This window comes from Synchiropus splendidus, chromosome 8 (assembly GCF_027744825.2).
Source record: "Synchiropus splendidus isolate RoL2022-P1 chromosome 8, RoL_Sspl_1.0, whole genome shotgun sequence".
NCBI classification, from domain to species: Eukaryota; Metazoa; Chordata; class Actinopteri; order Syngnathiformes; family Callionymidae; genus Synchiropus; species Synchiropus splendidus.
The window spans coordinates 8425565-8441934 of NC_071341.1; the positions used below are offsets into that span (position 1 = coordinate 8425565).

General features: G+C 41.6%; 1 protein-coding gene across 1 annotated transcript; it reads right to left on the reverse strand.

Moving 5' to 3' along the window:
• Window positions 1-5884: 5884 nt before the first annotated feature.
• LOC128763865 (E3 ubiquitin-protein ligase rnf152-B) lies at window positions 5885-9038 on the reverse strand. The gene has a single exon (XM_053873107.1). The coding sequence runs from the start codon at window positions 8770-8772 to the stop codon at window positions 7912-7914; it is 861 nt and encodes a 286-aa protein (XP_053729082.1). The 5' UTR covers window positions 8773-9038; the 3' UTR covers window positions 5885-7911.
• Window positions 9039-16370: the final 7332 nt, after the last annotated feature.

Sequence of the window (16370 nt, forward strand, 5' to 3'; positions counted from 1 at the left end):
AAAGTGTTTTCTTATTTAACTACATTTGTAAGTTGCACATACAAAGATACGTCTAGCACTTTGTTAATGAAAAGTGACATTTCACGCTCCAAACCTCAAAATGAGTAACTTTGAAAAGAAATCCATAAAACTTTAATAAGAAAGCAATATTCAGCAATATTCATTTGCTAATCTTGAATTTAATTTAACGAGGATAACCGTGACCAAAACGTTGGAAAAATGCAAACGAACTGTATAATGTGCAACATTTAAAATACTAATTCAACATTTGCAATAAGTGTTAAAGTGGGATTCTGTACAGTTATTAATTACCAAACACAACATATAATGTAAATAATAATCCTGTAAATGAGCAAGGATTCAGGATACATAATAGAGGAAATATAAAACATTATAATGTGATGATAAAAGTGATATAAAAAAATGTTTAAATGAGAAAATGTCAAAAGTAATATTTGGTCATTTGAAAAAGAAATAACTCGTCTGAGTTGAATATTACAAATAAGAAAGTTTAATAAGATTATAACCAATACATTGGTTTACAATCAAAAATCAATATGCCATGTTGTATTCAAACCAACCGCGAAACGCCCGAAGCACCTATGTCTTTCAAGTTCCTGTTCATTCACCTTTTTCTCAGGGCTCTCAACTGGGGGCCGCTGTCATTCACCTTTATGTTGGAGAAGACCCCCGCTGACTAAAAGTACAGTAGCTCTCAATTATCATTCGCTTCATTCAGTGCGCCCTTTGGAGGAGAGACGCGCACTTCAAATGTTGTCTTTGCAGTGAAACCCTCGCGTGGACAAAAGGATGGTCGCAGGGTTTAAAATAAGCAGCGCTAACGGGGGTCGTCCACCTGCTGAGGGGCCCGTCATTATCTACTGTCAGTAGATGATTATCACCTCACAGATAACCGACGCTGCGCGTTGTCATAACAGCGCTTCAAAGCGAGGGGAAATGTGAGTTTGCTTTGGACAGATTTGACATTTGTAATGGGACCGATAACGCGCGACGTCACCGCCGCGTCTTGTCAACCAGTTTCCTCCAGCGCAGGAAGAATCGACATGAAGTTGTGTTTGAACAGTCCGGAGTTCTTGCAGCTTGTACAAGCGGGAAAGCAACAGAGGAACGTGGCGACTGGAGAGAGAGAACTGAAACTGGATCCCACAGCCAGGAAAACAGAAGGGCCAAATCAGAACCAGAGAGAGCCCTGGTACATACCTCGGACCCCTTTCTTTTTAAGCGACACCGAATCTCCGTGTCCAATCCGTTGCCGGAGGATGAAATCCAAAGTCAGAGCTGTGGCTTGATGAGAAATAAATGAGTTGCATCACGTGCCGTGGGGACTCGAACAGACGCAGGCTTTGACAAATGAGTCGAGTTCTACTGGTGAGGTCACAAGTGTTGAAGCGTGTGATGTTTGTCACAGAAAGTTATCCCATCATGGTCTGACCCGAAAACGAAACGTGAGAACACAAATAAACAAATGTTTTTTTAAGAACTCTGGATGAGTTAAGTTGCTCACCAGCATATCTAAATAAATAACTAAAGTCAATAAAGACAATAATATTATGAATAAAAGGTCTATTAGGAGGCTGAGTTAACTTGTCGTAAATTCAAAAGTTTTAGACACAGAATCGAGGAACATAATAAACATGAGACCTGCTGGTTCTATGCGAAGAAGTGCATGAGTAAACGGTAATTATGATTTGTTTTTAGTCAAGTGAAACCCTAGTTCCTATTTATTTTTTATTATTATTTTGTTATTTTTTTATTTATTTTTTTGACACAGTTTAAGTGATCCACTCGATTTTTGGACTGGCTTCACATTAAAGCGATTTCCTTCTAATATTTTAAACAGAATATTTTTGTTCTACCTCCATCAAAAAAATGTTGTGTATTGCAAGGTTCTGCTCGAGGACCAAATTTTTCTCCTCACTGCTCCCAGTCTATACGTATGTCTTATTCCATAGTCCCTTCACCAACTCCCACACATGACTCTCAGAGACTCAGGATGGGCAGGATAGTGGTCACCTGTCACTTATAGGAATTGCAAAGCACTATGTATTGAGAGCTAATGCACAATATACTAAGGTTCAGACCAGACCAGGTGCTTATGTGATCCTGCCTTTGCTCAGCATTACATCTCACTTTACCAGCCATTGACAGGATACTGTTATCCAGCATGCAGCACCAAGGGCCTTGCCTTGTCATTACCTCACCAGGATCCCACCTACGGGTGCAACCAAGTCGTACAATATTCATATGCTCCCCTTCAAGACAACAAATGAATGTGTCTCTCATCTATGTTGAGGTCACCGAATTTCATCACATTTCACAGAGCTTCTTGGATCCTTATGTCAATCATGACCCGGGAGCAACATCTGGATGTCTCAGGACAGGAAAATGGCAAGACCTTACTCAGAACTTACTATGAAGTTTAAGGATAGCACTGGATATTTTTTTAGTTGCAACTTATCCTTTCCTTTTTCAGTTCACTTGACTCACTCCCTTCAGACGCATACTTGAGGTAATTTATATTTCATCTTTCCCCTTATCACTTCCACCACCAACGCCTCATTTTTTGTTTATTTTTATTTTACTTTTAGTATTTTTTTTGTTTTGTTATTTTGTTTTTGAGGCTCTATATACATGTGTATTGTATGCTCTGGTTCTATAAATTGTATTTTATTTGCAATTGTAACATGTTATATCTTCTAATTGAAAAAAAAAAAGTTTCAGATACACAGATGCAGATATCAAATCTTTTTTTTTTTTGTATGTATCTTTGCAAATCAGCTGACTTTGAGATCGGACATGTGGATCTATTTACGCTTCCACTGTTCTGCAACCAACCCCACCATTAACGGCTGGCAATGTGTCTCCACCAACAACTGCTACGACCACTGGACAGTACAGGTAGAGTCAAAATGTGTTAGAACTGACTGATGTCAAATTTTCTCTTTTTTTTATTTTAAAACAGACCTTATTTAACCAGCAGTTACTTTCAAGAGTGACAGCCCCTTACTGTCTCCTGCCCTATGTAATCTTCACTTAGTATCAGGCTCCATTACTGTCCAACTTTCCTACTTCTTACATTTATTCATCTGATTGGTTGATTGATTTCACATTCTTCGACCTCACCCAGTATTTATCAATACACTGAAGGGCTATTTTCATTGCAAATATCATTCGTTCATATGGGCCAGTGGACTCTTACTGTGTCTCCAGCTGCTACAATATTTCTGTTTTTGTTTATACAGGTTACATACAGGTCATTCTGTTATTCTGTTTTCTGTTTGACACTTTACTTACTTACCCTTACTTTGCACACAGTAGTATTAGTTTGTGCACTCATCAAGTATTATTACTATTATTATCTAAGTATTATTATTGGAACCGGAAGCCAAGCAACTACATTTTGTCTAAGTCTCCCTGCTGTGTTTTCTTGTGCAATGACAATAAAGGAAGTCTAAGTCCGAGCAGAAGGCTGAAATCTAGTGAACCTTTAAACTGAGACATTGCATGTCAGCATCATGTGCCCACAGAAAAACTCTCTGCTCTTAGGTGACTTTGAACTCAGTTCCAAAGTAGGAGGTAATTCAAATATGAAAGATGCCTGATCCTTGAGTGCCCCTTGTAGGGCCAGGGTCGTGGGTCTGGCTTCGGTGTATTTATACTCCAAGACTTGTATGACATCATTTGCAACAGGTCAGGTCAATTGCTTTTGCTTTTTAAATAGTGTTCAGGAGAAAAAAAAGGAAAATGGGGTGCTTTATGTGTTTTAAACCAGTTTCCTCCAGCGCAGGAAGAATCGACATGAAGTTATGTTTGAACAGTCTGGAGTTCTTGCAGCTTGTACAAGCGGGAAAGCAACAGAGGAACGTGGCAAGCTTTATGTCATCACCATTTAAATAAAGGTTGGGAGAAAAAAGAGGATCTGCCACCATCACCGCCTACAGTGCCATATAGGAGTCACACATAAAGCCTACTGGCCCATATAAATGAGTGACGTGCAAAATGGCCATTCAATGGATTGAAAACGTCCATATCGGCTGATAGGTTAAGTGTCCCACGAGTCCAGTTCTATCAAGGTATCTGCCACAGAGAAGGTCATTTTCTAGGGAGGCTGTAAATCATATGAGATATGTGAACTTGTACATCTTCTAGGTCTTTCATGTTATCGAACGAATCACGTTCCCATTATAAATGTCTTCATTTTATGAAGTACTGGAATGAATGAAATGTGCTCTCTGCATTCTTTAAGACAAGTCTTCAGGGGCCAAATCCCTGGAAACACCCCTCCAGTGTTGAACTGGTTCATTGTGTCAGCTGGTATATATACGGCATATGTATAGCTGAGAAGCTATAACGCTGGACTTCCCCTGATCCAACCTAATAGAATATATGGAGCGTCAGTCATCATGTGTTCGATAATTGTATTAATGGCCTGAAAAAGACAACTCTTTGTGGACCTCAACGTTAGTTTGGTTTCAAGGAACAACTACAATTCCCTCACAGGAAATGCCAAGAAACTGAAGATGGCCTCTAATGGTGATCTTCTCAGTTCAGAGAACAGGACAAACTGGCTCTAACCCGAGTAGTGAGAGAGGTGAGAAGTCTTTTGCATGACACAGTTACAGGGCAAGTATACCACAGTCTGCAAAAAGTTCTAAAGTCTTATGTTCAGTAAAGACAGGAATACTCGATCGTATGTGAGGTCAGTCTAGTCTAGGAGTTTGTTTACATAGTTACATACATATAGTCATAGTCCAGCTACTGGGCTACATGCTAGCTTAGTCAGGGTATTAACTGCATTATCCAGGTCGTGTAGAGAAATACACATTTCTCTCCAGTAGTCAGACTAAGCTGTTGACATGCATTTAGACGGACTAACGCAGCAATTTGGTTTTCTGGGCCGAGGTGACAAGGCGACGCAGAGAGAGGCTTGCCTTCAACTCCAAACAAGATCCCAAGGGTGGACAGGGAAGATGAGAAAAGTGTTATGGATGGATGAATCCAATGGATCAAAAATGTGAAGAGCAACAAGTGAAACGCCTCACACTACCTGATAGTGGGAAACTCAAGGAAGAAGGCAGTTTTACTGCAACACCAGTACAGGACTTCCTGAGAAGAACTATTTTGGGAAGGAGCCATCAACTGGAACTCTTTCTAACCAGGGAGCAGGTCTCTTAATTCTATGAAGATGTTGCAGGAGATGCTGCATCGTATGGCACAGACAAAGTTCCTATCAAGTCAATCCAAACTGTGGTGTTTCAGAAAGTGTGTGGTAAAATTTTGTCGAACCATCTGACAGCTAAGTCAACACAGACCCGAGCTTTGATTCGAAAGGTGGCACCTTTCATTCTAGAAAAACACCGACCACTAGCTCCTCTGAGAGCAACTGTATAGTCTCTCTCCAGATCCAGACAGTCAGCAGCCTGAGCTGTTTAAAACTACCATTTGTCATCTTGAATCATTTGCATGCCTCAGACTATCGGCAGTAATCGGTGTAACTGTGGATAATGGAGAAATACAGCTAGTCCAAGACACACAATAGACTTCAGTGTTGTGCTTCTTCACTGATATGACATGCAGTCAGCTGATGTTTACTCGCCTATTTTTGGAGGATTTCAAGAAGGAAAAGCCCTCCATGCAGCGAAGCTATTCGCCAATGCAAAAATAGATTTGCGATATTAAATTAAAGACGTCACTGTTTAAATGACTATGAAAATGTAGCATCATTCATCACCCAGCAGGGGGCATATTTGATTCACAGCAGGAGACCAATTGTGTCCAATAGGATCAGCTACAGTACAGGATTAATCCGATCTTATTTTACAGCACGTCTAAAGGGTTGGACACAACACAGTGTAATTCCATGTTTCCTTTATTACTGAAATGTGTTTATGTATGTAAAACAGCACATAAAGAGCATTTCTCTGTGCAAATACGTTTTGGTACTTCAACATCAACCACAGAGTCTCATAAAAGGCAAAGACAATGTCTAGGTCCTCTGAAATAAATACAGTCACTTCAATCCATGTACCTCTCAGTCGTCACAAAAGAGGGTGAAAAGTGCATCCTCAAGCTGAAGCAAGTGGGATCAGATTCGAAGGAGCTTCGCATTCTCCCATACAAAAAAATTCTGAAAAAACATTGTCACACAAGAGGAACTTTGATAAATGCATCGCTTACAAAAGGAAATGACTTTGGTTTCCTAATTTGATTTCATCCCTCTCGATAGTAAATGCTGATTAAAAAAGGTCATGAGACAACTCAGAAAGTGCTCTGAACATTCTCAAAATGTTCACATCGCTGCCCTAAACGCCTGGCCTCCAACCCTCGTCTCAAGCCTGATGCAGAGAAATACGAAAGCATGATTGTAGTTCTGTAAGTATGTTGAGAATAAATAGGCCTCAATGTTTTTGGCTTCGACGTGTAGCACGCTGATTTCTCTGCTTCGACGCAGAAACTGCATGTTCTGCTTCAAGTCGAGAGATAAATATCACTTCATATAATCACATCAAAGACAATGTTGAGCTTCTGTGTCTGGAGACGGACCCTGTCTGAACCTTCTTGTTCGACTCTTCTACGGAGCCTATTCTATAAAGAAACCTCGGATAAGTATCTCCATGACAACCTTTGTCACTTGTTATTCCTGTGATGGATTCCAGTTGGACTGATAGGGAGGCGCAACTCAGGCTACATCCACACTGTGATGCTTTCTTCCCAGGACAACAGGGATTTGAGTAGTAGTCTTAAATGCTTACAACTCGATTTTCATGTGATCAAACACAACAACAATCGGGCAGCAGGATCAAGTAGGCGAACCCCATTGAATCTAGACACTTCAAGGAGCAACAGTTGGAGTTGTCCCAGGGTCTTGTAGCCACTTAACATCATATTGGATATACCACCATTGTTGTATGAGCTCAGATGGCATCTCAGTCTGACAGAAATAAAAAAGCATCATACAGTAAATGGTGTTAAAATTGAGTCAACTTATTCCTCTTACTTATAGAGGTCATTCTACAGATGAGACTGGTGTACGACAACAAAAGTAAAAACACTACTTCACAAGCAGTACTCAGACCCTCAACGCTCTGACTTGAGCTGCCGCTATTTTTTGTGTTTTTTAGACACTCAAATCAAGCGTGTTCCCTGCCTCACACTTGACAGCCAAACTTTCAAAAGAAAATACTTGTGTACTAATAAGTACACCGAACTACGCAATAAGAAGTTCCCTGTTTTTAAAGTCAGCATTAAACTGAACTAGTGTGGATATAGCCTCAGTGACATCCAAAACAAAATGAAGCATCAACTTCACAGTAGTCTGACATGCACATGGTTAAACAGGGGTCAAGTACTGTAACAGATTAACCCCGGATGAGGTCAGCTATCCTTCCGTGACCGTAGAAACAGTGCCATTTCTGCCCGCTTGGACCACGTAAAAGCGCATAAATATAAGGGAAGGAACGGGACTATGTACACTCGGATTGTGATTACAAAGAGATTACAAAGTGTCGAACGCTTTCCCGCCCTTCTTTAAAAATAAATTAAAAAAAGTCCCACCACCTGACATGGAAACAGTGCCAAGCGTCTGTACAACACACTGGTGCTTTGTGGAGATAATAGAGTGACCGGTGGAATATGCATATCATTTAGGATGGGAACGCAAAATCAAGCACTTTGACATCCAAGTCCATCACAGCAGAGTTCACCCCTCCAGTCCAAGTGCATAAGTTTCAGAAAAAGAAGGTCAAGGATCAGTCGGCCTATTGCTCCAAACAACACAAAGGCCTTTGGGTGTTTGCTATACTAATAGAAGGCCATTTAGGATTATGATTATTCCTAGAAAAGGTAAAGGGAGCGGGAGGATATATACATCAGCCATCGCTCTCCGAGTCATCAGGCGTTTCTGCGGGAGTTACTGGTGGCGGACGCGCGGCCCGTCTCGTGATCCGGTCTGTATTTGAGCCAGCAGATGAGCCACGTGACCACCACCGAGAACATGGCCAGGATGCTGGCTACCGACAGGCAAATGGGTCCCGCCGGCGAGGGAGGAATGCTGTGACTGTGCACAAAGATGAGGCCCATGAACAGCAGCACCAGCATGGACAGGAAGGAGAAGATCACGCAGACGCAGCCGGTGGTCAGGGCCACCCGCTTGCAGCTCTGACAGCTGTCGTAGCGCACGGAGTCCTGGGAGAGGGTCGTGGCCGTGGACACGGTGGTGGAGGGGGTCGCTTGGCTGACGCCGGCCGCCCCCGACGCTTCCTCCCGGCGGAGGGCGACCAGAGCCGGATGCAGCGGGGGAGGGTAGGGTGGCAGCGCGTCCTGAGGCAGCGGGTCGGAGTCGATGTAGAGCGGGAAATCCTCCGTCACCTTGGTGTTGTTGGGGAGGTTCTGTATCCGGTAGTCCGGCACCGGGGTGCGGTGGCGGCAGACGGGGCAGCTGATGCGCCACGGCCGCTCCTCCCGGAGGTGCAGCGTGTTCAGACACTCCTCGCAGAAGGTGTGCAGGCACTCGAGGATCTTCGGAGCCCGGCGGTCAAGGTCGAAGTAGTTGTAGCAGATCTTGCACTCGAACTCCTCGTAGGGAAACGCCGAGGCGGCCTCGCCGGGCTCCGCTCCCTGCGGGGCCAAGTCTACCTCTGCCATGTCACATCTTTCGCCATTCACATTCTCCGGTGAACACAAAGGGAGCTGGTGGACAGATGCTGATGACGTCTCTCCTCCTCCTCCTCCTCCTCCCCCTCCCGTCCTCATGGAAGCGCCATCATCCCCGTAGACGGCGGAGGATCAGCTCCAGCTGATCAGGAACGCGCTCCTTGTTTTCAGCGGAGAGGAAGCGGATGATGTAATGACGGAGTGGAAGTCATCCACCCGGGGAGAGCAGCATCCCACACAACATGGAGAGAGAGGGGCGGAGTGTCGCCTCCGAGTCCCGTTAAAGAGAGAGAGAGCGTTGTTGTTTTTCAGGCCTCTCGGTCCGCAGGGACCTGCGGATACTCTGATCCATCACCGCAACTGGCGCAGACATGGTCATCTGTGAGCGTCATCGCATCACTTCCTCCAAATCTGACTCACAGCACTTCAAAACCTAAAATGATTAGCAGGAAGTGGCGTAACTTTCCTTTCCATCTATATGAACCTCAAATGAAAAATAATACATTCTCAAAATAAACTACATTCCAGGTGAATGGTACTGATAGAAGCACTGTTTTCTATTTTATATATTATTGTATAGGGAAATAACACGACAACACCAATGTGACGTAAAAATATAATGCTAAGTATAATAATATTAACCAATAAAAATGTAACAGTAATAATAAACATCAAACGTTTTTTTTTGTCATTGTTTCTTATTCCTTTTTGGAATCCAGCTTGTGGGTTAAAGTTTATTTTTGACTTTCACCCTTCTCTTGTTGTGATTTTCTGTCTCAACTTTAGGCTTGTTTTGTGTCTTTAACCCCTTTTCTGTCTTCTTTCTTTTAGTATTACTAAATACACGTATTGAGGGGATTGTGATATTGTTTGTGAGGAATTAGAGACACAAATGTTGTCCATACATTCTCTGAATTTGTAACACGACAAATTTAAAAATTCAAATAATGTAATGAACCCACCCACTCTGGACTTCTCAGTACAGACTATCACAGCAGCACAGTGCGTCTGTGGCACGTTCACTGAAATTTCTTCCCTTTAGTCGTCGTGGTTTTATTCTCTGGCATGTATGTATTGTGCAGTTATGAAACACCACTAAATGGGATATACATCACTCGACTTCCTGAGCCAGCAGAATCAAGCATCTGTCTTTCTTCTTTTTTTTATTATCAAAGCTGGATTTGTGAAAAAAATTAATCTTTCATTTTCTTACTTAAAAGTCTTTGGATGGGTGAGTAATTCTACGGTAGCAAACTTGAATGCCAACACTCCATTTCATTTCAGAGATGACGGCTTCTCTGTAGCTGGTGAAGGACAGCTGGATAGCAGCAACCTGTCTATGAAGAAGGATGGAATGGGAGAATGAAAGGGACATCATTGGTTAACATGTGTCGATTATTAAACTTAAAGCAGCTTGTTGCTTATTTTGCGCTATTGATGCCGGACATATATCTTCAATATTTAGAGTTTGAAAAGCCTAGCCTAGTCCTTTTCATTTTAGCTCGTTTCTACCCAGTCTACCTGCCTTTTGCCGTGTCCATTTCTACCATTAATTTTTACGTATGGATATGTTTTTTTTTTTCTTCTTTATTTTAAGTTGATGGTCGAATGGACAGCCATGGATTCTGAGCACAGTACTGGACCTACAGTGTTATGGAGAACCACTCCAAAGAAATCGCATCTATGGGGACAACTGCACAAAACAGTGGGATCATGGAGAAGCAAGCATTCATCCGGACATTTGACGCCCCTCATCGACAACATTTGAGTGAAATATGTCCTGATTCTCATAACATACATACATACATGCAGACACAAGATTAGAATAGGTTTTGGTCCGGTTGTACATTTTTGTTTTGCTTGTAGGATTTCGACTTACCTCTATGGTTTCATGATTATCCACTGTAGATATGAGGCACTGATCCAAATATCTTGGGAAGAAGACCCACCAGGTGAAATAGTACAGCGATAACCACTGCTGAACAGCTTTACGACGCTCACAACAGTGATTCTGTTGCGTTGATTTATACTGTATCACCAGGCTGAACAGAAGGTTGGCTGCTCCATTTTACTCCGCTGGAATGAAGATTTGTGTAACCATCTTTGGTTTTGTGCCAGAATGTCTGACAGCGATGACGTTTTCAATGAAGTCATGTACAGTATAATGACATATTTTAAATCAGAAATTGTTGACTCTATGCGTATCATTAGATTAGCTATGTAAACTAACATTTATTGTCCATCTTGGTTTCATGCAGCAGGCAGAGTCCACGTGCAATATGCTAATCATTGTATGTAGCCTGGAGTACAGCACAAGTACAGATATTGACATTAGATATCAAAGGAAAGGTTTCACCAGTTTTAAAAACATGAAAGCAAAGGTGCCACCTGAAGTCAATGCACTTCCTTACATTCTTCGACCATCGCTGACCCAGAAAATATATAAAATAATTATATAATAATAACCCATCTAAGCTTCTTCCCCAGCCTGCCAAATACCGAGGGAATGTTATAGAGTAACACATGTCCATCTGAACATCCATCTACAATATAGATATTATCGGCATTATCCTTTGTGGATCAGCATCACTATTAAATGTATATCAGGCTGATGTGCTGGAAACTATAGGATGTAGCAGTTGCAGGTGTTGTTTGTGTTGAGCAGAAGTGAGTAGAAATAAGAAATAGGACCAAAGGATATGCAAGAAAAACACACACATATATAGACTGGCAATAATGGAACCATAAAGTGTAAACATCACGCAATGTAATAAAATGCATCCTCCATGTTATACCTGAGAATTATAAGACGGGAATAACTAAAATACTTAGTGATACAACATCAAAAATTTATGGAACAGCACCATACACCTTAAACAACAAAACTCATTTGAAGAAGTTTTCTGGCTAACTGAATCTCTCACCTTCAAAGTTAGGTGCTACTGAAGTGAGCTACACACAGTCCTGCACTCTGTAAAAGTGATATCTAGAAATGGAAACATCCAGCAATCGCTGTCATTTTGCCACTGACTGCAAGGTGCTATTGATAAGCACAGCTATGGAAAGTCATAACTCACTGTACATTGCACACATGTATTGTTTGGCTGATTTATATATTATTACATATTTTGAGCAAGCAATACTACTGTCAGAAACTACTGTCACATAAAAACCGACACGACAATACTATAAACAATCAGCATGAATGATCTTTCTGCTCATGACAGTTCAACCCTAAATAGTTTATATTTGCAGTCATTGCAGTTTTTTCTTTGTACCATTGTTTGTAGTATCAGTGTGTAAATGCAAACTATCAAGCTTGTGGTTAAAACATATGGTTCATTTTCATGCAGCTTCAGCTACGAAAGATGCAATGAGGATTTGCTTCGTCTTTGGAGAACATGCAGAAGTTACTCCTTCATGTCATTAAACATGGGTGTTATCAGCGACGTGCACAGATCAAACTCCGGTGGTGCTTGAGCACCAGCCATTTCACTTGAGTCTTTTTTGAGTGATCCCTCTCAGCCAGAGAACTTACTTACTTACTTACTTTTTGGTGACATCTTGGATTGTTGTCAAAAACCTTGATATTTAGTTTGAACTGGCTCACTGAAAGTACAATGCCATTTAGGTCAGACGTGAACCAGCAACCATGTTCCACAGGAACTCGCTCTGACCACAACGCCACCTCAAAGACACGATGAAACTTCGGAGTTTGAAATTCAATGTGATGAATTGACTCAGCAACAGCAAGGGAGCCCTTTTATTCTAGCTTGAGCACTAGCCCCCCGTGCACGTGTCCGGCTGTTATAGACTGTACATGGTTTTGTTCTAGGCCTCACATATATGGAATATTTCCAGTAAGAGCTTAAGACAAACAAAGGAAAGACTGAACTAGTTTGAAGTGTAAAGTACACCTTTATGGCCTTGACTTGTTGTTTGTTTTTGCGTTGCAAACAAATAGTTACAGGCTTTTCTTCCCACTTCTAAAATGACACATTGACTGTAGCTTTTTTGCAAGCATCAGTGTGGAAAGTGTATTACTGAATAGAAACATCGATGTCATAATAATGGTAGGTGAAACACCATAAATAAAAAAAGGACATGACATTTGTAGTTTAAAGAAGAAAAAAAGACAAATATAACTCCAACATTCAAAGTGAGATCAGATTTGACATATCAAGAGTGAACAGGAGAGTGTCATAAAGTTATTATGTTTGACTCGACAATCTATTTTTTTCCCTGTAAAAGCCTTTACATGGCAGAAATGGTGTCGTAAACCACTTTTCCAGCAAGATATTGTCAGACCTTTACCATTGACTTGCAGATTGTGAACCAGCTGCATCATGTGGGTCCCTGCTGATCTTCTCTTCCTACTCTGAGAGCAACACGAATCCCAACCAGAGCTGCTTGAATTATTAAATCAAATCCTAATTACCAATCCAAAAAGATCCAAAAAGAATGTATCACTGAGTCCTCCAGAGAGGCAGGATGCCCGGGAGGCCCACAATGAATGGCTTTCTGCTCATGATGAACGAGTTGGCGCCTTTCATGTTAGCGTCTGCCGTGGGTGAATTAATGCTCATTCAATTTCCCCCCGGGGATCAATAAATTATTGCAGTGGTGGCAGGAACACATTTGGGTCAGATGAATGTGGACGGCCCATTATCAGTTAACGTCCGCTGGCGGGAGAGGAAGCTTTGAAACCATGACTTTTAAAACAAAGCCAGCTTAGATGATTTCTGTTCAGCAGGGAGGAGAAAGATCAGTGTGAGCAACTTGGACTGATAATGGTAGACAAGCACTTTGTTGACCACACTGCTAATCCAGTCTGTTACAGCCCACATCACATACTAGCTGTGCTAGTATGCAAACACTGAAACAGGAAACACCTCCACATTCAGGTGTACTGTGGACTGTTATGAGTCATAATTTATCTGGTGTGTGCCTGAGCAAAGGCTTAAGCCACCATAACTGAATTCTCTGTGTCTACACTCTCTGCAACATGGCTAAGCACCGCAACACGTCTCCAGAAGGCTTGAGTGGAGCAACCCTGCAGGGAAGTCTGATTGCAGGTGCTTGTATTTTCTGTCACTTTCACTACCTACAGAGCAAAACCACAGGCGCACCAAGCAAAACTTGAGCTCCTTCATCCAGGAAACATCTGATTTGTGTGGAAAGCATTTCACAAATTCTCATAGAAAATACATATACAGTGGTACCTCGGTTCTCGACCACAATCCGTTCCAGACTGTCGTTCAAGAAGCGATCTGAATGGATTTTTCCCATTACAATGAATGGAAAAAGGAATCATGCGTTCCAAGCCTTAAAATAGGCTTTTGTAGGAGTGAATGTAGAGTGTCTGCTGCAGGTGCGCTGTTCCTCTATGTGTGTGGCCGCTGCATGTGGGAGGGGTTGCCGAGTGAGTGAGGTCTCTCCAGAAGTGAAGAGGTGCCCGGTGCGTGTCCAGCTCTGAATGTGCGCTTCTGTGCAGTTTGGCTGTGACAAAGTCATAAACCAAGTCACGCTCTGTCCCAGACTCGCCTCATCCCTGTCCCAGCTCCAGCCCACAACAGGACATCAAACCCTGGAGTGCTCCAGCCTCAGAGGTGTAGAGAGCGAGCACCTCCCCTGTGACACTCTACCACGGTCCAGTGCGGAGACAGGAAAGGTTTTACACCTCAGTATGAAGGAAAAAAAAGTCAGTAAATGTAGCTAACGGGACACGTCTGCATACAGAGGCTGCGTTATACACAATAACAAAGCGTGTTGTGGGTCAGCTGATCGGTCCACGCACGTTATGTTTTTTTCCCGCTTTTTCCGGGGGCGTTCGAGTTCTGGATTTTCGTTCGAAATCCGAAGCAAAAAAATCTAGAAATTTTTGTTCAAACTCCGATTTGTTCGAATTCTGGGACGTTCGAAAATCGAGGCATCACTGTATTAAAAAAAAATCTTATTTAAGATGAGAGCCAACCATGTGTCAAACTCAGGGTCCAAGGGCCAAATTCAGCCCGCCGTATCATACTGGGTGGCCCGCTAGAGCTAACAAGCATATTATACGATGATAAGCGATAATAAACATTAAAAATAAGTCAGCAAAAGCTGGTGAGAAAAAGCATGAATGGCCATGCCTTAAGAGGATATTCCAATTGTGTTGTGAGTCAGTGGTAAAGAAGGAAATTTTTTGTATTATGAACCACAGAGAAGCCTCATGCTAAAATTAGCCTCTAATAATGAAAAGGAATGTATACATCAAATACCGTCTACGCTGTCCAGTCTCATTTACAGTCCATTAAATAGATGTGACTTTTGCGACCTGCAAACAGAAGAACATTTTCAGTATTTAAATATTTTTAATATTATCTCATTAAAAAATACATATAGAATATACACCCTGAAAAACAACATATGGTCAATGATGCTTTTCCATGCTTTAAGAGTTAGCCACTTTGCTAGCAAGATGAGATGCCTTGTGAATTCGCGAGTTCCGAATAATTTAGCGCCCACAATAAACACTACATGATGTAGATTCCTTGAGTCAACAGAACACATCACGTAATTAGAACTGAGTGACCCTTAAAGGACCATGGGATTGATGATGCACCGTACTACAAAATGTGCCACTGACATACTTCATGGAGCAACTTCTCAACCACATTTAACTATTGTCTTAGTGTGTTTTGGCTGTGAGGGAGAGGGACATGCATTTTGTTTTTCTAAAAACTCACCCGCCACTTCAATGCTACACCACCTTATTAGCGTCATTTTGGTCATTTTAACTAGATATAATCTTGAAATTTTAAAAAAACTTTTTGCATTTTATTTTGATGCAAAGCCGCCCTTATAGTGTGCAAAAATTGCTTACTGAAGAAAAAAGTTGCACAATATATACATACAACCGCTTAGTCCTGTTGAGGGTTGCGGGGATTGCTGGCGCCATTACAAAGCACATTTTTGATAAGAAAGTTCTTTTGTTCTTTTTCTTTCCTTTGCTCCACTTCATCTTTGATATTCTGACAAGAATATTTTTGACTTCAACATCAGCTCATCAGGTGAGCTCTAGATAACTCACATTGGTTTCTACCCGCCAACATTTAGCAATTCCCACACATACTTTTTTAAATGGGTATAAAGTGCAGACTTGGAGCTATATAGATGATCATTTTCTGACACAATTAAAATTTGATCCAATCTCAAATATTACTGTGAAAAAAATGATGATTTATTTTGTGTTTACTGTTGTGAAGAAACGCAAACAAAACAATATTCTTGGCAGTTCTCAACATTGTCATATTACAGTCAACAAATAACAGAAAATGTGTTCAAAACTGATCAAAGAAAGAAATAAACCATCACATTGTTACATGAACATTCAGCAGTCCTGCCATTAGCACACAGCAGAAACTTTTCTCCTCCACTGCCTTCTAAAGACAAGGGTGACTCATTGTGTCTAGGTGATGTGACACATCTAGGACACATTTCAGGTTAGAATCCATATCCAGGTGAAATGACATTAATAATGCCATAACAATGTCAACACTGTGTGAAAATTCCCTGGAGTAATCCCGGCGGACTGTGAAATGAACAGGAGCTGCGATTTTATTGGTTTATAGAGGGTGACTCACCTCAAACATGTCGCCCAAATTATTACCAACCTTTAGTCAACAAGCAGAAGGTCAAGCACTACACATGTAACA